Source organism: Heteronotia binoei, chromosome 4, assembly GCF_032191835.1.
Source record: "Heteronotia binoei isolate CCM8104 ecotype False Entrance Well chromosome 4, APGP_CSIRO_Hbin_v1, whole genome shotgun sequence".
NCBI lineage: Eukaryota > Metazoa > Chordata > Lepidosauria > Squamata > Gekkonidae > Heteronotia > Heteronotia binoei.
In genome coordinates, this window is record NC_083226.1 from 31,535,839 (window position 1) to 31,560,338 (window position 24,500).

General features: G+C 45.1%; 1 protein-coding gene across 1 annotated transcript in view; it reads left to right on the forward strand.

Moving 5' to 3' along the window:
- The window catches only part of DNAH6 (dynein axonemal heavy chain 6), a 239,754-nt gene that overhangs the window by 213,909 nt on the left and 1,345 nt on the right, over window positions 1–24,500 (forward strand). Inside the window, 5 exon segments of the mRNA XM_060237063.1 lie at window positions 9,912–10,039; window positions 13,351–13,536; window positions 21,499–21,571; window positions 23,129–23,280; window positions 23,549–23,771. Of these exon segments, the coding sequence (XP_060093046.1) occupies window positions 9,912–10,039; window positions 13,351–13,536; window positions 21,499–21,571; window positions 23,129–23,280; window positions 23,549–23,771 (762 nt within the window).

Consider the following 24,500-nt stretch of genomic DNA (forward strand, 5'->3'; position numbering starts at 1 on the left):
GAAGAAGAAGAAGAAGAAGAAGAAGAAGAAGAAGAAGAAGAAGAAGAAGAAGAAGAAGAAGAAGAAGAAGAAGAAGAAGAAGAAGAAGAAGAAGAATTACTGTGGCCAAGTCCATCTGAGACAGCTAGGGAGCCATTTGACAGGCCTGGCTTAGATAGAAAAAAACCTGCCCTGTAACTGTGATCACCTGCTTGACCAAGGTAAGAGAGACATCCAGCCAAACCACCAGACTTTTCACGGGGGTCCACCAATGAGAGCTGGACCCCGTTGGAAGCCAGAAGCTGCAATGCCCCCACTAGCTCAGCTACATGACTTCAATTGTGGATGGATTAAGTTTCAACTGACTGTGCCTCACTCACATCATCCAAGCACTGGATCAGAGGAGAGAGATCCACTTTTGGCTGTTTATCTAACAGGAGGAAGAGCTGGAGGTCATCAGCATACTGGTGGCAACCAACCCTAAACCTCCTGACAAACTCCACTAGAGGGCACATATAGATGTTAAACAATATCGGGGACAAGACTGATCCTTGGGGTGCACCACAGATCAAGGGCCACCCAGAAGACCTCCTGCTCCTGAAGAACACCCTCTGACTGCATCCTGGTGAAATGAAACAAACCAAGATAAGGCCATGCCACGAATCCCAAGGGAGGCCAAACGGTGGAGCAAAACTGAGAGGTCTGCTGTATCAAATGCTGCAGAAAGATCCAACAGGATCAGAAGTGCTGACCTGCCTCAATCCAACTGCAGCCAGAGGTTGTCCAGAAGAGCTACAAGGGCTGTCTCTGTTCCAAAACCAGGCCTGAAGCCAGACTGGAATGTATTGAGTGCAGAAGTCTCATCCAACAAGACCTGAAGCTGTGCAGCAACTGCTCTCTCAATCGCCTTTCCCAGGAATGATAAATTAATCATTGGGCGGTAATTGGCTAGTTCCTTTTTATCTAAGAATGGCTTTTTCAACTATAGCCTCCTTTAAGGAACTAAGGAAGCAACCTTGAGAGAGAGACAAATTAATGATCTCTCTCAGGGGACCTTCTGTCACCTCCTGGCTAGATTTAATCATCCAAGAAGGACAGAATCCAAAGAGCAAGTTGTTACTTTCACAGCATTCAGGACCCAGTCCACTTCCAGTATTAAGAGCTGGCTGAACTGGTCCAGAAAAGAACCAGATAAAGCCAACAGAACCTCCATATCACTAATTGCATCCAAACTGGAGGCAAAGTTCTGGCAGAGCTTCAAGACTTTATCTGGGAGGTCGGTTGCTGCACTACCTATGTAACTGCGCTGGACATGAGCTAGCAGATGCAGTGGAGGCAGAAAAGAAGGCCTTCTTAGCAGTTTTCACAGCCACTTCATAGGTCCTTAGCTGGGCTCTCTAAAATGTTCTTGTGGCTTTGTCATGAGTTTAGCGCCAAGATCACTCTAGCCATCTGAGCATCCTCTTTAATCCTTTTAAGATCCTCAAGAGGCACAAAGACACAGAGGGTTTTGAGGAGCAATTCATTTGATGGCCTCCCGAAGATTCTATTCCAGGCTCATTGAAAGAATCGACAACATATCCTGGGATATTCCATAGAGTATTCTGGAATTCTAAAGGATCCATAAGTCTCCATGGGTGTGCATAAATCTGCTTGCCACCCTTGCAGCACAAATTTCAGGCCAACCTTCAGGAGGAAATGATCTGATCATAGCACCAGCTCAGTGTTAACTGCAGTATCCAGGTCAATACCTGCTCAAAAATAAAAACCATGTGTGGGGGCTGAAACAACCTGGGCGAGTCCCAATACTGCCATGGAAGACGTAAAGTTATAGGCAGCACCTGACAGTGTCTTTGTGGACACTGAAGTCACCCAGAATCACCAATCAAGGGAATGCCTACTTATAGGCAGCATCTACCAACCTCAATGGGGTATCTGCTAGTGAGCTGGTTGGATGGTAAACCAGCAAGATAGCCAACCCCTCCCCAGCACCCACACCAGGCCCGCACATTCAATGCCAGGGATTTCCGGTGCAGGGATTCTCCAAAAAATGAAAGCATCATGGATCAAAATTGTGGCTCCACCCCCCTCCATCTTCTTGTTCATGATTGATGAAGGACCAAGTAAACTTAGGGGGGGGGGGGGAGGCGGTATTTAGCCGTATGAGGAGAACTATCGCATCAGGCCTGAACCGAGTCTCAGTCAAGCAGGCCAGATCGAATGCCTACTTATAGGCAGCTATAAGTATAAGTGGATAACATCACACTGGGCATCGGTCTTGTGTTAACCAATCTGGCATTACCCAGCATCAATGATGATGAGAAAGATAGTCCAAGGGCCTGTTCATTCCTAGGGATGGGTCCGAGATTATAAGAGCTCCAAGCATGCCTTTATCTCTGAGCTCTTCTATGGAAAGTATTCCTCCCACCATCATACTTCCCAGCCCCCAGTATCACTGGGTTGCAGAGCCCATCAGGGCATATCATAGACGGTAATCTAGCAGGTAGAAGCCCCAACAAGAGATCAGCTTCTTGCCTAATATAAACTTGAAGACTCAGTAACAGACCAAGCTAACTATGAAAATTCAGTCTGTTCAGCAATGTTTAAAAATCATCAATGGCAAAAAGCCAATTCTATAGAATGTCTAAATGCCATAAGATTTATTGAAAATACCATCCCAGATAGTCTTCAGGTATTTTCCAACCCAAACTTAACAAAACCAGTTTAACAACTGATGGAAGAGAGAGAGAGAAACAAGGCAAAAAGCTCTTACTTACCTTGAATAAAACTGTGTTGGACTTAAAGGTGCTTTTTTTTTTTTTGCTCCCATGGGATTGGGTAAGCCAAGCAAAGCAGCAGCTCTCTATTATTAGGGTTTGTAGAATCTTTCGGGCTCAAGTGCCGTGTTCTACTGGAGAAAGTTTTCCTTCCAGACGTTTCGTTCTCAGCTGCGGAGAACATCCTCAGTGGCGTTGCAGCCGGAGCAGGCGTTCTGACCTTCTTGGCTGCTGTGCATTGAGTGGGGCCAGGGCTGCTGGAGAGCTGCTATTTCTAGGCTGGAGGGGGTGTGATGAAAGGGCAATTGGTTTGTGGATGTGCCCATTGTTTGGTGGGGCTTCCTGGAAGGGTAGTGATAAGGAAACTGGCTGTTGAATGTGACCATTGTTCTGTGTTAATTGCTGGGAGGGTTGGAAGGGGTGTGAAGATAAAGAAGATGGTTGTTGACTGTGCTGATTGTTCTGTGGAATAGCAGCTCTCCAGCAGCCCTGGCCCCACTCAATGCACAGCAGCCAAGAAGGTCAGAGCGCCTGCTCCGGCTGCAACGCCACTGAGGATGTTCTCCGCAGCTGAGAACGAAACGTCTGGAAGGAAAACTTTCTCCAGTAGAACACGGCACTTGAGCCCGAAAGATTCTACAAACCCTAATGATGTTACCAGCAGTGAAAACCTGAAATCTTTAACAGCAGCTCTCTCTTCTTCAAGGGAGTGGCACGGTATGATTGAGAGAGCCTGGCACAGCTCTAGCTTTGATTGAGAGAGCTGCAGCTGCACCAGACTTTCTCAATCACACAGCAGAGCTACAGAACCAAGTTCCTCCATTGGCTGAGACTGTATTCATGCCCCCATGATCTAATCTTTCTCAGTAGGAAAGCAATGTGTACTGTTTAGATGAGGAATAACAAGAAGCCAGTGAGGTGGAGACTGAGGACTGAGGTGGAGACTGAGGATTTTGAACTCAGGCTTCCCAGATAGTAGGCTTATGCTGATCAATATACATTGCTGTCTCTTTTCTTGCACTGCCTCATAGGAGTTGCAGTTATTTCTCTGGGGAAGACTATAGCTGTGTAGATAAACACATAACCCTCAGTCTGTGTGATGGTGCTTTCACATGTTTTTGACCAGCACACTAAGCAACTTATGTACAAAAGTTCGCAATGGCCAGCCATTTCGTGTTTTCCCCTGGGTCCTAGGGCATAGCACATTGACCATGAGATTTCTGTAACAAATGGCAATAAACCAGAAGTAGGTTTGCAACTAACAAATGTACCTGAACAACACCTGAACAGCATACTCAAGATTGTTACAGCAGACATTGTCTCCAGATTTTGGTGCAATAATTCAGAGCAAGTGATGTCAGTTATCAGAGTGTTAAATGAACAAAATATTGCAAGAGTGCTAATGTTTCAAGCATGTTTTATTTAAAGTTTTGTAAACAATCTTCAATTGTGATTGTCTGTGCGCTTTATAAAGTTTACAGCTCCACTACCTGGCATTACATTGTATGACGCACGTAGCCCTGCCGACAAGGTCTCATTTATGTCAGATCCAGCCCTCATAATGAATGAGTTCAGCACTCCTGATTTAGGTGATAAAGATGTCATTAGTGAAACTCAAGTACAGCAGAAGCAACTTTGGAGGGGGGGGGGGGCAGATTGTGATAAAGCATTCTGAGTCTACCATAGACCCATTGTACTGTGGATACCCCATTGCAGTTCCATTAACATGGACATAAAAAGCATTTACAAATCTTTAATACTTGTGGGTTAGAATGAAGTCAAAATGCTCAGCGGTCAGTTGTGTCATGGCATCAAGCAGGGAGAATATTCCTGATAGTTTGTAGCAGGAACTCTTTTACAGATTAGGCCACAAACCCCTTATATAGCCAATAATCCAAGAGTTTACAGTAGGCCCTGAACTTAGAGCCCTGTAAGCTCTTGGAGGATTGGCTACATCAAGGGTGTGTGGCCTAATATTGCAAAGGAGTTCCTGCTGCAAAAAAAGCCCTGCTTGTAGTATATTGGTGTAATGGGATTCCATATCCATGGTGGCTAGAATTGTGTTTTCAAGATGATAATGAATAGACTGTAGCTTTCTCAGGTAGTCTTGTGTATCTCCCAAATGACTAAGACTGCTGGGAACCTAGAAGGCAGAGGATAATGACCCTATAGCCAAATTTTACTGTAATGAGTGTCCAAAAATCCAAGTCTTGTAGATCTTGAGTACAAATGAAAGACTTCTGGTTGAAGCTATTCCTCCTTTGTCATCATCGTCTTTGATAATAATGTCAGTATTGTTTCTGGATGATATTTCATTCATCATGAAATTACAGCCAAGGAGACTCAAGGGATGTCAGGATATCCTGACACCTGGGCAGTGGGAAAAGACAAAGGTAATGACGGTTGACAGGAGAAGAGGACGGAACAAATTATACATTCTACAGAGATTAGAGCTACAGAATTCACATCACATCAGAAGAATCTATAGGGAATTCATAAACATGGTTCACAAATCACAATGTGAACTCTTAATACTGTGTCTTGGACTATGGTAAAAGCTGCCCAGGTGAATTGTGGGGTCCTTTTTTTTCTTTTCCTGCCTCACAGTAGCTATATGTGTATCCTTCCTGTAGCAGACCTATATGAACATATGAAGCTGCCTTATACTGAATCAGACCTTTGGTCCATCAAAGTCAGTATTGTCTTCTCAGACTGGCAGCAGCTCTCCAGGGTCTCAAGCTGAGGCTTTTCATACCTATTTGCCTGGACCCTTTTTTGGAGATGCCAGGGATTGAACCTGGGACCTTCTGCTTCCCAAGCAGATGCTCTACCACTGAGCCACCGTCCCTCCAAATTGGGATTTGCACAAGTAGGGTAATTCCATAGAAATAATATAATTTTTCTTTAGAGGAGAGGTGTAAGGTAGCAAAAAGACTAAATCCCATCAGTCATGGACCAATGGGAATATATTTCTCCTAAAGTCATATAAGTTTGTAAAATATATAGTAGAAATCCAAAGGGCTATTTGAATATATTCATTTCCTTTTGATCACATAGTTGTTACATCAACTATTCCTTGAATTTGATGCAAATAGAGTTTTAAGGCAAAATAAACTCAAAGAAAAGAAATATTCTATCAAAAACGTTCATTTAATATCCCCAGAAAACAATGGAGGGCTTTTGTGGAACTATAATGTCTTTTGTTGCTTGAGCATTCAGTTGGCTTTGGCTGAGAACACAGCAATCTTCTAAATAATTATGACAGCAAAAACCCATTTAAAATACAAGTATTCTACAGCACAAATTGTTTTTAGCTGGAACACAAACGGGTCAGATACATTACTTGCATGCAGTATTTTCTTTTCTGAACTCTAACCCCAGTGGGCTAGACTGTTATAAAAAGTCTTTGTTATACATCATCACTGCAAATAAATTTCTGTTCATGCTTTTAACAAACTGCTTGAAGAGGTCTGTTACTGAATCAGTTTTGAGATGCCAAATGTCTCCCATTTGGTTAGTTAGACTACCTTGATGAAAATATACATATAAGGAAATCATTATCATTTAATTGGGGAGGAATAGTATCTGGATGTTAGGAGTGTTCAGAAGTAACAATGATCACTACATTCTAATAGGTTTAAGGATGAAAAACAACAATTAAACAAAATACACGCAGGCAATTGAACAGAGAACTACAAACAAAACATGTCCTCATCATGATCTTATATATCAAGTGTCTTCACAGCTGCATCACACGCTGATGATCAATCATCTGCACCCATTTTCTCATGAATTGCACCTTCCGTTTGTAGTCTCTGAGATTCTGCTAAGTTTTGTTGGGCAATGGGCATAGCCAGGGGTCGTTTTGTAGGAAAAAAGGTGTTGGAGCTCATCCAGAGATTGTTATGCAGCTGCACCGACTATTCAATGGACAAGGTGGAAAGGAGGAGGTGGAACTGTCAGAAAGGTTCAGGAGCTGTGCTCCTGTGAGCTCCCACTAAATCCAAGGCCTGGGCATAGCACATATCCACACACTCCATAGGTTGTATGTTCACATTTGCACTGGCAAAACAGAAATCCTGCCCAAACAGTGGGAGAGAAAATATTAATCAGTAGAATTAATTTATTCATCACAAATTATAACCCTGACATTTTAATTGGAGCCTTCCCCTGAGAAGCAGTATTCAGTGCAGATGGTATTGTTTTGGACAATTTACATTCATTATTTGAAGCAGACCTTGTGGTGAGGAACATCATATCTGTGTTGTTGAGTTGAAAGAAGCTGTTGTTTTAAATAAATACCCACAAAATATCTGACTAACCAAGTAATTAATCAAAAGCAAAAAGTTAATTGATGGAGGAAAATCAGTACTCAGTCACCAGCCCTACGCAATAATCTGTCATCCATTTTTACAATAGTGGAAATGGGTACAAACCAGCTCAAAAACTAAAGCTTGTGATGAATTTTGGCCGTTTTGTGGTTCATGAACAGAAGTTTGTGGCAGGTCAGCTGGCACAAACTCTCAAGCAGTTCATAAATAGATAAATAAAGAATTGAGGAGGGGAGCAGGTTGGAATTCTTCAACCTTAGAAATAACAATAGAAATACCCTGTGTTTTTGATGTGTGACCTTTGAACCTGCACCTGACATTTCCCTCAAAAGTACTTTCCTCAGGGCATCTTCTTTGCAGGGGGGGAGGGCATAACGCAGACCCCCAATGTTCAATCTGCACATAACTTGGAGGGCATTTGGAAGAGAATTAGTGGGAGGTCCCCTGCAAGTTTGATGTCTGTAGCTTGCAAAGGGTCTATTCTATACACCAGGGGTGGCCAACGGTAGCTCTCCAGATGTTTTTTGCCTACAACTCCCATCAGCCCCAGCCATCATGGCCAATAGCTGGGGCTGATGGGAGTTGTAGGCAAAAAATCTGCAGAGCTACCGTTGGCCACCCCTGCTATACACTCCTGAACTTCCTGAACCTGTACCTGTTGAAATGACTGCCTGTAATTTCCTCAGAAAGCACATTTGGGGGGGTGGGGGGTGGGAGCTGTAAGTCAGACCTTGTAAATACAGTCTTCACCAAACTTGGAGGGCAAGTAGAGGAGAGTCAACTGGAGATCCCTTGTGGGTTTGGTGTCTTTAGCATGCTTGGGGGGGGGGGGCATTCTACCACATCACAAACAACCAATTTGTTCAGTAGTTAAAATTCAAGATGATTCTTGGTTTGTGAACTGGACACACCACAAACTGAACTGAATTCTCCCCCACAAGCCTTGCATGGCCCACACTTGTATATTCTGATAGCAAAATTGGTGAAATCTGAGGATACTTAAATCTGGTGATGAGCACTGTGAACAGACAAGACAGATCTTCCTTCAGACCTGAAAAATATTCCAGGTTCACAGAAAAATCTAAAAATACATTGAGAGGTTAAAAAACCCCAAATAATAAAATGAGCACCTGTAGCCTTTTAAAAAGTGGTTGCTAAGCAACCACAGCATTCTAGGCCCGATTTTGTTAGTACAAGGCAGGGGGGGAGGGGCAAGGTCCTTTCCAGGACTGTTTTGGCCTTTGAGGGAAGACTCATTGGGACCAGGCCTGGTCCTAGCAGCAACCACTGGATGTCTTGATACCAACAGACTGCATGGCTGCTTGCTGCTGTTCAACAGCAGACACCCTATTAAAGCCTGTGTGGTATAACAGTTTCAGCTTCAAGGTGGGGTCTGGGAAACCCATGTTTAAATCACCAGTCTGCCATGGAAGCTCACTAGGTGATATTGTACCCATCACATGCTTTCAGGCTAATCTATCTCACAGTATTTTTGTGAGAATAAAAAAGAGGGGAAGAGAATGATGTAAGCTGCTTTGGTCTCCACTGTGAAGAAAGGCAGGGCATAAATGAAGTAAATAACAAAGATCAGTGAAGATGGGAGGCAGAAAAGAAAGGATCTTTTTGATCACAGCTCCCCATTAGTGGAACCAATTACCAGAAGAGGTGCGGGCCTTGCGGAGCCTTACCCAGTTCCGCAGGGCCTCCAAGACTACCCTCTTTCAGCTGGCTTTTTCTTAATGTGGAACCTATTGTACCGTCGTCACGCAAAATTGTAAGATAACATCGAGACTGTAGCACCAAACTAATTTGTTGGTTTTGAATTTGATGGTTTTAATGTAATAATATATATAAGTGAACTGTAATATGTAATTTGTTATGTAACCAGTGTGCTTTTATTATTGTATTATTGTAATGTTTGTATTTTACGTTATGCTATGTGAGCCGCCCTGAGCCTGCTTCGGCGGGGAGGGCAGGATACAAATTTATTATTATTATTATTATTATTATTATTATAAAAGACAGATATGGTGAATTCTGGAGAAGGAGAGAACGAAGCAGGAAAAGGGAAGAGGATAAAGGGGTTTCCAGAGGAAAGGGGAAATAATGTGGGGAGGGGGATACAGGAGAAATTTATGTGCTCCCCCACAAGTCCTTGAGGGTGCCCAAACAGCAAGTGGGTCTGGCCCTGTGGCCGGTACCATACAGCTGTGCCATAGTTTTCTTAGCTACAGTCTTCTGAGGAGTGAGAGGGAAATTTGAAGATGGAGGGATAGATAAAGGTAGGTTTGCTGTTTGGTGGGAAGGTGAGAAGGAAGCAGGAAAATGGGAGAAGCTATGGGGGGCTTTCCAGGAAGGGAAAGAGGACATAGTGGAGGAGGGAAAATAAGATGTCCTCCACAAGTCCTTGTGGGTTTCCACTGGTATAATCTATTATGCAATTCAGCCCCCTTCTCTTCAGCTAAGGTACAGTGAAACCTATTTAACCTCCTCTCCTGTGTTGTGAACACCAAAACAGGCTTTTATTGGACTCTCCCCTTGTGCACTCCAGGGATCAACTAGACAATGCATGCGATACAAATCTGGTTAGTGATCTACCACCCCTGATTCTTGTCACACAGAATATCAGGGAACTAATATTACTAAGCTCTGTGAGGCTGAATTCTGGTCCCCTGAAGATCAACAATGCCTTCAACTCTTGCTCGGTTGGGAATATGGCCTCTGTAGACAATTAGCCTCCAGTCATAGGAGATATTTTCAGATTTTATGACAAGGGTATGAATAGGCCTTTTCTTAACCAATCCACGCTGTATTTCTATTGCAGAAAAACTTGACATGGACACTGCTGCAGAAAGCCTTTTTGTCAAGGATGACAAAGGGCGAGTAGACTCTTTGACGACTGTCCTCGGTCAAGAAGTGGATCGTTTCAACGGCCTTCTCAAGTTGTTACGGGTATAACAACAATTCAGACAGCTTTTCCCCCTTGGTCAGCATAACTGTTGATGTTATTGATTTACCATAGTTATTTTCAGGAGCCACTGTGATGGAAGGCAACCTCATTCTGTTAAGACCTTCACCAGTATGTCACGAAAGATGTTCCAAGGAGCTTTTAATTTTAGCATAAAGGCCAGAGGATGAAGCTTTTGAGAAACTAACGTGGCAATACAGTTAGTGCAGTAGGAAGTATGCTTTTTGATCAATGCCAATTTTAAAAGAATTCTGTAGGGAAATGTAACAGAAATGTAACAGTTCAAGCAGAAAAGAGTCCAGTAGCACCTTAAAGACTAACAAGGTTGTTGGTAGGGTATGAGCTTTCATGAGTCACTGCTAACTTCTTTAGATACAGCTGGAATGTGAGGTCATCTGCCTTATATATTGGAAAGTGAAGTGGTTTCAGATGCCAAATGACATTAGCAGGCAAAAGACAATAGAAGGTATAATTGGATTAGGTGTCAAAAGGCAGTAGGCATGGAGAACCAATTAGACAGATACATGGGGGAGAGGAGGACCATCAGTGGCTACTATCTGTAGTGACTGAAGCAAACTTTCACATTCAGCAAACCTCTGAAACCAGAGCTGGAAGGCAGCAGCAAGGGAAGGCCTTTGCCTTCATGCCCTATCTACCTTCTAGGGAACTGGTTGGCTATTGTGTTAAACAGGATGTTGGCTAAATGGACCACTGATTTGATCTAGCAGGCTGGTGTGTTCTTATGATGTAGGCGCAGCAGGTGACACTCAGGGAATACATGAAAACTCCATGGTACTTGCAAGTGTATGCTGACATGACCTACAGAACCTTTATGCCTCTTCATGCCTTTGAACTCCCAGCATGATGTCATTGAAGCCTGACCTGGATTTTAAGGATTCTTCTTAGAAGCGCCTTTTCTTTCAGAATTGAAGGTCACTTTGCTCTACAAAGCTAGGCTGACATAATGAGATGAGATCAGCATATCAGATTTTGCGTCAATGATATTGACAGTCTGAGTTGTCAGCATGTTATCCTTTAGGACAATTATTGTGTATTTGTCCTTTAAATGTTTGGGAACATTTAACAAAAACAGGCTTTGAAAAGAAACAAGGCATCATCAAGAAAAATATTTTGAGGCTTGGAATATTTCATAGCATGAAATTGCCCGCTTGTGACCAGCTTGAACTCTGGGCAGGGTGTAAATAGGGATCATCTACTCGTGTTAGAAAGTAGGGACAGGTTGGTTATCTGACAAAGCAGTACTAAGCAAGTCTCCTTAGAAGGGAGTCCCACTTCATTCAGTGGGGCTTACTCCCAAGTAAGCATTATTAGGAATCTCCAGAATGCTAATTTCCAAGGAATGTGCAGAAAATTAAATTTTGTGTGGTATTACAGCTTGTATCCAATCATATTTTTCTGGCCACTTTTCTGCCAAGGAATGAAAGGAGAGGTTCTTCAAAGATGGTCTTTGATTAATTAGATTGCTTAAGCTCAACATATGCTATCGAGGTGTGCCTAAGAGGGGCAGACAGTATGGTTTGAAATAATGAGGGAAGGTGACTCATGAGCTACTGATGCTTATTAAAGTAACACTTGTCAGATCTCTGGCTGATACTTGGGTATGCCAGCCAAGGAAGAGGACTTTGCATAGTGCCTTTCCCTTTTCCTTTCTCTCTCCTTTGTTTGTTGTCTTTCTTGCTGCAGGAATTTAGATAGTAAAGTTTTGTTGGAATTTTTGGTGGGGGTTTTTTGCTTATCACAGTGCTAAGCATTCATGATACCAAGGCACGTAGTGAGAGAAAGCAGCTGTCTTCCCTCTATCTAATCCAGTTTGTTCCACAGGATTCTGCTACTTTTGCTTGCAGAAAAAAGCTTTGCATTTTGTCCTTGGCTTACTTGCCAATAAAATTTTACTGGGCTGTTTGAACAAAAAAAAAAAAGTCCCTCAGGCCTTCCAGATACAATTAAAAGCCCAAGGAGATGTCCACTTTGGCTGCCCGTAGCTGTTCCCCTGCTCTTGGCTTCAGCGGCAGCCTCTCTCTTCTGAACTCCAGAAAGCGTTCATCCTTCAGCCTCCCTCTCCTTGCCCTTTGTTGCCTCAGCCTTCCCAAGTGAGCTGTCAGCTTAAACTCTTCTATAGCTTTTTTGTTTCTTGCATCTGCCCCTTCTTAGCCTATGGATCCCAGCTTTTATTTGATTCCTGCTGCTCAGCAACTCCTTATCACCTGCAAGTTGGATAATATAAATTCCTTCCACCTGGCTTCTTCCCAGCACTGTGAATTGAGCTGGGATACATATATATGCTTCAGCAGTCGCTGGCTGCTATACTTCACTACAGAGGCTGCATTTGGGAAATGTTGCTTTTATAGAATGCAGTAACATTTTCACAACATTCCCCGTAGTCATAAAGTCAAGAATAAGATTTTTGGTGGTTTCTTTCTTTTTCTTTTTTCTGTCTGTCTGTCTTCATAAAAGTCATTGCTGAAAATGCTCTTGTAACCTTGCAGAGAAAGGGGTGACAACATAGGAAAGCGGCTCTAAGAATATCACAAGTTTTACAGGCATATAATTTTACTGACAGGAAGTTTTCACCCTTGTTTCTCAGCAAATTTGGTTGTGTCATGTGTGATCACAGATCATCTCTAATGCCAATCAAAAAGGATCTACTGGCTTCATTTGTTTAAAACAACATTATGAGATAACTCAAAATATTACTAAGGCTGTAGGTGGATAAACTGGTCACAAAATGGTGAGTTTTCGGTTTCCCTAGAACTCTTCTCCAGGCTGGGTGTTCTGTTTAAAGACATTTAAAAGGACTCACTAAAGACTACTTGAATGGAGAAGCAGAAAAACTGGCCACAGAATATGAAGGCCTATATATTGTCCCCAAAATGAATTGTCTTTAAGCCTCTATTTTTGCTGTGTTGATCAGGTATGCAGGAAAGGTTCCTTTGTCCATTGATCTAACGATTCCTTTGTCCATTGATCTAACGATCTAATGATTTGTCCATTGATCTTTGTTCATTGATCTACAATTAATGATTGTAGCCTTTTTGGAGGAGATTTGGCATCAGCCTGAATAGCTTGTTACATTACTTTTTATGGCTATAGCAACTGCGCTTCAGGGCTAAAGGGGTTCCACTCTTTCTCCCTTGGCTTTAAGGGAATAGAAGCTCTGGGAAAGAGAAGGGGGTCTATATGGATTTCGTGAAAGAGATGGTGGGGCTGTTCTTACACTCCAGTCATGCATTCCTCCATAGCAAAGTGAAACAGGCTTTTTGTTTTTAACTTTCAGATCTCACTAGAAACACTCAACAAAGCCATTGCCGGTTTTGTAGTGATGTCAGAAGAGATGGAGAGAGTGTACAACAGCTTCCTGAATAACCAGGTACCCACCCTGTGGGCCAATGCAGCCTACCCATCACTGAAGCCATTAGGAGGATGGGTGAAGGATCTTGTGCTGAGGACAGCCTTTGTAGAGGTAAGTTGATGGATGCTATTTTTTTTTAAGAAAGGCAGTGAGGCTGCCAGGGACTTTTCAGCCGTGAAGACTGAGGGCTGCTGTTAGGGAAGGCAATAAAGCACCCTGCTCAAGCTCACCTTTTGCATTGACCCCTTCTTCCAGGAAGCATCTATATAAATGATGCCTCTTTAGCAGTAGAGGAATGCCATTACAGAAGCAAACAGACATTTATCTGCAGTCAAATTCTCAACAGGGCAGGGAGGCAGTGGAGAGAGTGGCAGGAGTTGGGAGAATAATATGCACTTGCTCATGGTTAGGTGAGCCCAAGGCTTTGTGGAAGTAAGTTTTTAGGAGGGATTTGAAGAGAAGTGAGGACCGTGGAGGTGTTTGGAAACTAAGTTCCAGGCATGAGTTCAAGGCACAAGGAAGAATAGGGTAGAGGTACTGACTTCGTTCAGGAGAAGCGGGGAGGAGAGGTTGAGGAGAAAATGTCCCAGGAATAAGAGATTCAGAGAAGGAAAGGGACAAGATCTTCATGGTCTCTGTGCTTCACACTCACGGGATGAAGCGCCAGCGCCGATCCCCAATCGGTGATTTCAAAGTCTGAGATTTTTCGCAGCCCAACCTCGATGGGCATGCGCAGCAGCCCCAGTGCGCATACTCATCCGGTGGGCACAGATATCCCGCCAGTTCCTTCTTTACCACTGCGTCGGATAGACACGTTCGTGTTGGCTCCGGTCGGTAGTTTTACTTACCTTCTCTCCAGGTTTCTCCTTGTTTGTTGTTCTTCATATCTAAAAAAAACGACTGTTAGACTGTTTGGTTGTTTCCCTTTGGGGTTCTCTGCCCCACCTTTCTTGTCTATGGAAAAGCGTTGGGGGTTTTTCAAGTGCTGCCTTAAGTGAGGGAGCAAGATCCCAACAGATACTCCCTCTGTTTGCTGTGTCTTGGGGAGGGGCACTGAGTGGAGTCCTGCCATCACTGTTCGAAATTTTCCAAGCAGACTCGGAAAAACTGAGCGGCATGGCTATCAGCGGCATCAACCAGCATCAGCGTCAACCAGCGCTTCGATGGCCACCTTGGCATCGACATCAGTTCCGGCCTCGGTAGCGAGCCAACCAACCCAGCCACTCCAGGGAACCGTCCGCCCCGCAAGTGCGCAGGCTCGGCTTCCCAGTCGGAACTCTCGATGCCAGCCAAGAAGGCCAGAGGGGACTGGAACTCTCACTCTGTAGAGTCAAAGAAGCACAAGAAGGAGAAGAGGCACCAGAATTGGCAGACCCTTTCTCCGCCACCGAAGGACCCGGCGATCGTTTCAGGAGCGCCTCCAGAAAAGATCCTTGCCTCTTCGATTCAACCAAAAACCCCCTCGGGTCCGATGGATGCCCAACCCATCTCTCTCTCTGGCTCCGATCAGAAGATTGACCTTACGCAGTGGTCAGCATCCTCGAAATCCACCTCTGAGTTCGGCGTCAGAGCTAAATTCCTCCCAGCTGAAGGGCCACTCAACACCGAAGGTGCCCTTCAAGCCTCAGCCTGATTGGATTGAGGAGGCTCCGGACCCTTTTCGGCAATCGAATCTCCCGCCCAACTGGGACCCATGCCCTTGGGCGTATCCATTCGGGGGCTACCTGTATCACTCCCTATACCCATGGTACCCTTCTCAGAACCCAGACTGGGGCCAGCACTTTGAAGCCTTGCACCGTTCCAGAGTCTCGGCATGTTCTCCGCCTGATCGACGGGATCCATCAAAGTCGACCTCGATGATAGTGAGAAAGTAGGCTCCTTACCACATCCCTGACATCACCCAATCGCCCTCTACAGGGATCATTACGGACACACCAGGCTTACCGGACCCATCAGCGGACAGTGTTCCGTCCTCTCTAGCTACTTCTAACGATGAGGCGGAGGGGAGCTCAGGTCAACAGCAGGATGTGTTGTCACCCAAAGCCAGGACAGCAGAGGATCTCCCAATCTCCCCTTCTGAGGCCTTAAAGTCATATGGGGAGCTGATTAAAAGGATAGCTCACTCCCTATCTCTGCCAGTGGTCCAGCCTCAGCCGGCCATTGATGACACTGTCTTCGATATTATGCAGAAGGACACCTCAACAGCTGTAGCCCTTCCTATCACACAGATGATCCTGCAAGCCACTAAAGACCCTTAGTCCAAACCTGCTTCAACCCCAATTTCTTCCAGACGCATGGACTATATGTACAGGGTCCAAGAGCAGGGCGCAGAATTTCTTTTCAACCACCCACATCCTAACTCGGTGGTCGTGTCGTCCTCTTCCAAGGCTAAGAAAACTCACTCCTCGTCTCCAGATAAGGAGGGGAAGAGGATCCATACCTTTGGCAGGTGATTCTATTCCGCTAGCGTGTTAGGAATAAAGATTTCCAACTACTCTGCCTGCATGGCAAGATATCAATACTTCCTCTTGGAGCAACTTACACCACTCCTGATTGCCTTTCCTGAGGACAAACACACCCTGGCCAAGAAGGCTCAGAAGGAGGGGATGCTGCTAGCAAAACAGCAGCTACAAGCCTCAAAACACATGGTGGACATGGCGGCTAAGATGGTTACTTCTGCCATCAACTTGCATCGTCACTCCTGGCTTTGTGCCACAGCCTTCCAGGTAGATCCTGCGTTGAGGACCTCCCCTTTGAAGGTGAAAGCCTCTTCAGCTCCGCTACTGACGTAGTCCTGCAGGAAATGGACAAGAGTATAAAGACATCATGTAACTTAGGGGTGCCTGCTTCTTCAGCTCGCTCCAGCAGGCCTTGCCCCTGGTCCAAACAATGGCCTAAGAAGCCTTACTAGACCAAATCCCCCGATAGGTCATGGAAGCCACGTATGAGCCAGCATGACACCAAGAGCTCTTACACTGCAGGAGGCAAGCCCAAGTTTTCCTCCTCCGCCTCTCATGCGGGAAAGTCCAAGACCAACAGGAACCCCAAGCAGGGACTTTGACTTTGGCACTTCCCCTTCTCCACTCTCCCCCTCCTCTGGGCCCACCTGCCTCCACAAATTCTTGCAAGCATGGCGGCGAATTACCACCGACAAGTGGGTCCTGTCCATCATAGACGAGGGTTATGCGATAGAATTTGTTCAGGCCCCCGCTCACTCCAGAGTGGTTGTCACACATCCGACAGCTGTACTACTGGAGGAGGTTCAAAATCTTCTCAGCAAGCAAGCGATAGAGCCCGTCCCAGACCATCTCAAGGGGCAGGCTTTTTATTCCAGATACTTTGTGGTCCCCAAGCGAGATGGGGGACTTCGTCCGATCATGGATCTGAGGGGACTGAACGAATTCATTGCTTATCAAAAGTTCAGAATGCTAACTCTGCAGAGCATTCTTTCGCTCATCAACAAAGGAGATTGGATGGCTACCCTGGAACTGAAGGATGCCTATTGCCATATCAGCATCCTCCCCAGTCACAGGAGGTTTCTTTGTTTTGCCATTGGGATGGACCATTTCCAATACCAGGCGCTCCCCTTTGGGCTTTCAACTGCCCCCGGAGTTTTCACAAAGACCATGATCGTTGTAGTGGCTTACCTTCGCCTCCAGGGCAAATAATCCTTTTTCCCTACATCGACGACTGACTGGTGGTGACAGTGTCCCAAGCTTCTCTACGAGCCCACCTGCAAGTGATTCTCAACCTCCTGTGAGAACTAGGGCTTGTGGTGAACGAGAAGAAGTCGCACGTGGTCCCAACGAGAAGAGTTCAATTTATAGGAGCAATCTTGGACACTTCGCTTCATCTGGCGCTCCTACCAGAGTTGCGGGCGGTGGATCTCATCTCCCTGGCTCAGCTCATGCAAGCAGCAAAATGTGGTTCAGTTCTGCAGATCCAACGTCTCTTGGGCCTCATGGCGGCTACTACCAATGTACTGAGGTTCGCGAGGTTGAGGCTGCGCATCCTTCAACTTTGGTTCATCAGGAAATACAATCCCATGAGAGACCTTCCATCCAAGATCCTTCAGACCCCCCCAATGGTCCTCCACTCTCTGGACTGGTGGAAAGTGAAGTCCAATCTCTGTGAGGAGCACCTTTTCATGTCATGCCCCCTTCAGTCAGGGTGACAACAGATGCCTTGCTATGGGGATGGGGGGTACACCTAGAAGATCTCCGCATAGGCGGCCCCTGGCCACCATCCATGACACACCATCAACTTCCTGGAGCTCATGGCAGTCCACTTAGCTCTGAGGTTGTTCCTACCCCTGGTCAGTGGCTGGACAGTGGCTGTGTTGACAGACAACACAACAGCCATCAGTTACTTAAACCATCAGGGGGGCACTGTATCCAGGAAACTGTGTGCGCTGGCACTGCAGCTTTCGGAAGCCTGCATAACTACCCAGATCTTCATAGTAGCCACTCACTTGCCAGGGGAGCTCAATGTGCAAGCGGACTCTTTGAGCAGGGGGGAGCCTTCCCCTCATGAATGAGAAATGAACTGGGTATACCTCAAACCTCTCTTTCGGGACTGGGGTCATCCCAGGATAGATGTGTTTGCCATGGCGAGCAACCAAAAATGCTAGCAGTTTGTACCAGAGGGGGTCTGGGCCCCAGGTCCTTGGGGGACGGTCTTCTGATCCCATGGGTGAGCAAGTTCCTCTACTTGTTTCCGCCCATACCTCTTCTCACCAGAGTGCTTCACAAACTGACCCAGGAGCTTCCGGAGTGCATCCTGATTGCTTCATGGTGGTGGAGACAGAACTGGTTCCCTATCCTCCTGGCCTTGGCGGGAAGGTGTCACCACAAGTTTGCTTTGGAGCCGGATCTCCTCCTGGCTCGAGACGGTTGCCTGTTTCACCACAACATCCCTCACCTCAAATTGATGGCTTGGCAATCAACTTCCAGGATTCTCACACAGAGTGAAGCATGTGTTGTTGAACAGCAGAAAGCCATCAACTTGCCGCTCCTACGAGGGAAAGTTGTCCAAGTTTCTGACGTTTTGGGGGGATAAGAGCGTCATTGCCCGTAGTGCTAGTCTGGAGCTTGTGTTTGAGTTCCTATTGACTCTTGTGGATGCGGGGCTCAATCACTCCTCGATTCAAGTATATCTGGCAGCAATCTCAGCACATCATGATCCAGTGGACCGCACTTTGGTTTTTACACACCAACATACAAAGCATTTCTTGAAGGGTCTTCTACGACTCTACCCACCAAAGATGGTCAAAGATGCCTCCTCCTGCTTAGGATCTGCCATTGGTCCTAGAAAGGCTTTCGAGGAAGCCCTTCGAACCCTTGGCTACCTGCCCACTGCATCTTCTCGCCTGGAAAACGGCCTTCTTGGTGGCCATCACGACGGCCTGGCGGGCGGGCGAGATGGTGGCTCTGAGGTGTGAATCTCCCTAAGAACATAAGAGAAGCCATGTTGGATCAGGCCAACGGCCCATCCAGTCCAACACTCTGTGTCACACAGTGGCAAAAAAAATTATATATACACACACACTGTGGCTAATAGCCACTGATGGACCTGTGCTCCATATTTTTATCTAAACCCCTCTTGAAGGTGGCTATACTTGTGGCCGCCACCACCTCCTGTGGCAGTGAATTCCACATGTTAATCACCCTTTGGATGAAGAAGTACTTCCTTTTATCCGTTCCCTTGGCCCCGGACATGTCGTTTCTCCCGAAAGTAGTGTCTAGTTTCCACCTTAATTTGGAGGTGTTTCTGCCCACATTCTACCCTTCTCCTTCCTCGGTGGAGGAGAGGCGCTTGCATGCCCTGGATGTTAAAAGGGCGCTGTTGTTTTTTATGCATCGCACCAAGCCATTTAGAAAGGACCCCAATCTATTTGTCTCATATGCGACCCCTAAGTTGGGTTTGAAGATCTCTGCGCAACAGCTTTCTAAGTGGATCACGGAAGCCATATGACTCTGCTACCTGCTGGCAAAACGTCCCTTGCCTGGGCCAGTCCATGTGCATTCCACCAGGACTGTGGCTACATCCACAGCATTCCTGAAGGGAGCTTCCTTGGCAGACATCTGTTCGGCTGCAACCTGGGCATCTCCTCATGTCTTCATGCGACATTATGCCCTGGATGTCCAGAAACATCTCAGAGCACAGCTGGGTTCCCTGGTCCTTCAAGCCACTACTTCTGCATAACCACCAGCTCCCACCACCAGGTAAGCCTAGCTTGCTAATCTCCCATGAGTGTGAAGTACAGAGACCATGAAGAAGATAAACAGGTTGCTTACCTGTAACTGATGATCTTCGAGTGGTTATCTGTGCATTCACAGTACCCACCCTCCTTCTCCACTACTGCCGGTCATTGGTATTCTAGATAGGCAGTGGGAAGGAACTGGTGGGATATCCGCACCCACCAGGTGAGCATGTGCACTGGGGCTGTCGCACACACCCATCGAGGTTGGGCTGCGAAAAATCCCGAACTTTAGAATCACCCATCAAGGATTGGCACTGGCACTTCATCCCATGAGTGTGAATGCACAGATGACCACTCGAAGATCATCAGTTACAGGTAAGCAACCTGTTTTTCTTATGAAATATAGATAATTGCATGGAAGAGTGTATAGTAAATAAATGCAGTTATTGTAACTTGGCTTCCTTCCTTCTTTTTTTTAGTAAGTGCCAAATATAATGCACATTAAACAAACCAGGGAACAAATCTTGTTGCCTCCTTGGTAAAACCAGTATTCTCTTTAATGCAGGGTCAACAGCACCCACATTGTTGGTTGCTCCTGCATTAATTCACTTCTTTCAGAAGTGGGATTAAACTTGGGCTATAAAAGTGCCACTTCTGTGTTGGCAAAAACTTCTGCACACAAGTATTGGTTCTTGCCTTTGTTTGAGGTTGCTTTGCTGTCCAGCAAATGCGAATGTCAGTTTTCTGAGGAAACTGCATACTTTTGATTCAGCCGTTAAAATACTGAGCTGCTGACACTCTCCAGGTGAAAATGGCATGGACCTGCCTTTAAACAACATGGTCTTCTGTGCAAAGCACACACCCCCCACCCCAAGACTACCGAGCACTGGCAAGTGCTTTGATTCTGAATCATCCGGACATTTGAGAATGAGATGCTAGGTCCCCCTCTTCAGAAGCTCTTCATAACAATTTGCTTTGCAAGGGTGTCAAACTCATTTGTTATGAGGGCTGGATGTGACATAAATGAGACCTTTTCAGACTGGGCCACGTGTGTCAGAAAATGTAATGCCAGGTAGCGGGGAGATAAACTTTATAAAGAACACAGACAAACACAACAATTTTGCTAAAAGCTTAAAATAAAACATGCTCAAAACATTAGCACACATTGGTCTTAAAGGTGCTCTCTTTGTATCTCTCCCATGTGATTCAGGGAACTTTGCAAAGGAAGCTCTGGCTGTTTTCTTCCTTCCACAGGGGACCAGGAGGGAGAGGAGCCTCAGCCAGTAGAAGGAAGAGAGGCTTGGCTCAGTAGCTCTGCTGTGTGATTGAGAAAGCCTGACAAAGCAAGCTATTCCTCCTCCCTCCCCAAGGGAGGAGCCACAGCCAATGGAGAAAATAGAGGCTTTGCTCTGTAACTCCTGTGCAATTGACAAAGCCTGGCAAAGCAAGTTAAGATTCAAAAGGAAGCAAGAGAGAGGGAGAAGGAAGCAGATGACAGCCAGTTGCTCGGGGGCCTGATAGGAGCCCTCCAAGGGCCTGATTCGGCCCCTGGGCCACTTGTTTGACACTCCTGCTTTGCAGGGTTGGAAGGGAACAATACGGAGGCTCTGACTTCTGCAGCTTCTGCATCTGTGTGGGAGCTGACTGATCCTGGGAGAAGTTCTCAGCCATTATGCTGCATTCAGGGTTTCTGGACTGGGGCCAATAGTTAAAAAAAAAAGCTTCTATCTCCTTGGAGAAATAAAATTCTGGCCAAACCCAGTCCTAATGCCCCCTCAATGCAAATGAAGTGATGCCAGTCTTTTTCTTTAATAAGTTAAATGGAATGTCAAATTTGATGCCTAACGTATATCAAACTGTTCTTTTTTTAGTTCTGGCTCAAAAGAGGTCCACCTAAATCATTCTGGATCTCTGGCTTCTTTTTCCCCCAAGGATTTTTGACAGGTAAACATGAATGAGAATAAATGTCATTTGATGTTGAAACATGGAACAGTTACTGATATTTCCCTAGAGCTAAGCAAATGGACAGCAGCATTGAGGTTAATTCACTATGTAAGGCTTGCCTTTAACTGAGATTGCCCAAAGGAATGCAGGCAATAATGCAGACGTTAATCCAGACTCCCACATCCATGTGAGCGTCACATTGCCAGGTATAATTGATGAAGTTCTGCAAGCGTCAGGGGCTCTTTCCCTTTCCATAGCTAAAAACAGGGAAGCCCCGCTTCAGCTAAATGGATTAAATTGCTGGATTGTAGCTGTACTTAATCTCTGTCATTTTATACCCAGCATGATTACTGACTGAGTCACCTTCAGAGTAGCCCTCAAAGACAGGGAGACATCTCTTTTATTGATGCATGTGTGTATGTGAAAGAATCTTTGAAATAAAAATGGGAAGAGGTCAAGAAGATGGCATTCATTCTTTCTGGCCTGTTGTCATAACCATGGACCACCTTGACTGGGCAGTTATTCAACATAAACACCCATTAAAGTTTTCCCTTTATTTCCTTCTGGCCTCTACAGCTTTGTTTTAATGGCAATCTTGTCTGCAATCCTCTTGCTGTTTTGTTGTGCTTTTCTTTTCTTAATCTGTAGTTTAATTCAACTTCTCTGCTTTTGACAAGGTTGTGTTGTATGCAGGGCTTTTTTGTAGCAAGAATGCCTTTGCATATTAGGCCACATACCCCTGATGTAGGCTCTTAGTACAAGGCCTACTGTAAGCTCCAGGAGGATTGGCTACATCAGGGGTGTGTGGGCTAAAATGCAAAGGAGTTCCTGCTACAAAAAAAGAGCCCTGGTTGTATGTAATTGGGCCGAATCCGTTCTCACTTCCCCCTCCTCCATTTCCGACCCTGGGACAGTCTCAGGACCAGCACAGTGTTACAGTGATGTTGGTTGGTTAGGAAGCCACAGTGGATGAAAAGAGGAGGTGATTTTGTCCCTTTCCCCACCCCATTACAGCCTTATGACCCACAACCTGGGGATGGTCATAGCTGCCTGGGGGAAGGGTAAGTGGGAAGGATCCTTGGTGCTTTCACAATTGCATTGGATCCACACTGCTTTCACGATTGCATTGTGCCATATTTCTGTAAAGAGAGAAGTTACCTCAGGAGGTAGTGCTTCAGAAAAGTCAGTTCAAAAAAGCATGAGGGCTGTTTTATCTCTGTGTATCATACTTTAATAAAAAAACTGTACAAATCATGAATGAAATATTTAGTGTAGACATTCCAAATGAACCAGGATCAAAATCCAATAATGAGATTTCAAAGTTTTCATCCTTTTCTAAAGCTTAGGGGAACAGTTCACATTCATGCAGTCTAGTAAAAAAGACCCTGTAAATTATGGAAAATTAAACCACCAGCTAGTCATTTTTGTCAAGAATTCATTTCATTAGTAAAAGTGCTATCCCTTTTCTTTCCTTGAACACTGCCTGCTTTTCTTCTCATTGAAAAAAATACTCAAATTACTGATTTGTTTAAAATGTGTACATTTTGTGTTTGTCAGGAACTCTTCAGAACCATGCTCGAAAATATAACTTACCAATTGATGAGCTTAGTTTCAGCTACAATTTCATTCCCGTCTACCGAGATCAAGCACAAGTTGCAGAAGCGTCAAAACAGACTCATTTTGGAAATGAGTTGCCAATGGATGCCCTGGTATGGTCTGATTTGTACTTGGCACTTGATTTGTACTTGATTAGTTGCACAGAAATAATTCATTATATTCTCTTTTTAAAATGAGATACATGTGTTTGGTAAGCACTTTGGTACAATGCTGTGTTTTTTCCATATATCACAAGGGCCTACATTCATATGGCTTACTATTTTATAGAAGTGACTGATTCTACCTATTCTAATTATTCAGTTCATTTTTGTTAAAAGTCTAGGCTGAAGTGATTTCCCGCTCCCTTGGTGTTTCTTTCAGCTGCCATCTCCTGAAGATGGTGTTCTGGTCCATGGAATGTTCATGGACGCCAGCTCCTGGGATGACGAAGAGATGGTTATAGAGGATGCTTTACCAAGGCAAATGAACCCCACGTTGCCAGTGGTGCATTTTGAGCCACAACAGAATTACGAATCAAGTCCCACGCTGTATCAGGCCCCACTCTATAAAACTGGGGCTAGGGCAGGAACTCTGTCTACCACAGGTAACGTTTTCCATAACCGTATATACCTCCTGTCAATTTCCATAAACCAGTTTTATGCAAAACATAAAACATCTGCTTCTGTGGTCAGCCAAGGCACAGCCTCAAACTATGACTTGAAAGCTGTTCCTCAAAGGCATTAAAATCCTAGAGTACAATCCAGCCAAAGTTAAGTGCTTTTACCTCCCTTTTTTTCATGGTGTTTAAATCTCCTCCATGAAGATCAACAAGTTTTCAAAGTGCTTGACTTCAGTTAGAGAGTGGCCTTTGCTTTTTCCTGTTTGCAAAATGACAACTTTTTTGACTTTTTTTTTCCATTGCAGTTCTGTCCCCCCCCCCCCCCCGCCAAAAAAAAAACCCTCTTGTGGATTGGGGTGTCATCATCCTTTTCTTGGCACGCTCTACTACTCTCTGTCAATAATTTCAAGTGACCAAGACCCAAAACCACCGTCTAAATTTATGTTTGGTCATCGAGCCGTAAGCTGCTCCTTAAGAATATATTTCTTGTGGCCCTCTCCCTTCGGATCAATACTGTCGCAGTGTCGTCTCCTAATGCTTACACCCCCTTTTTTCCTGATCTGAACCACAGATACAGAGTGTGAACCCCAGACCATATGAATCCTTTGCCCTTGAGGGCTGAGCATTCACATTATTGTGACTCATCTGTCCCTCATCAGATTTCACAGAATCATGTTCTGGCTGCCATATACCACCCCTCCCCCCCTTTCAGTA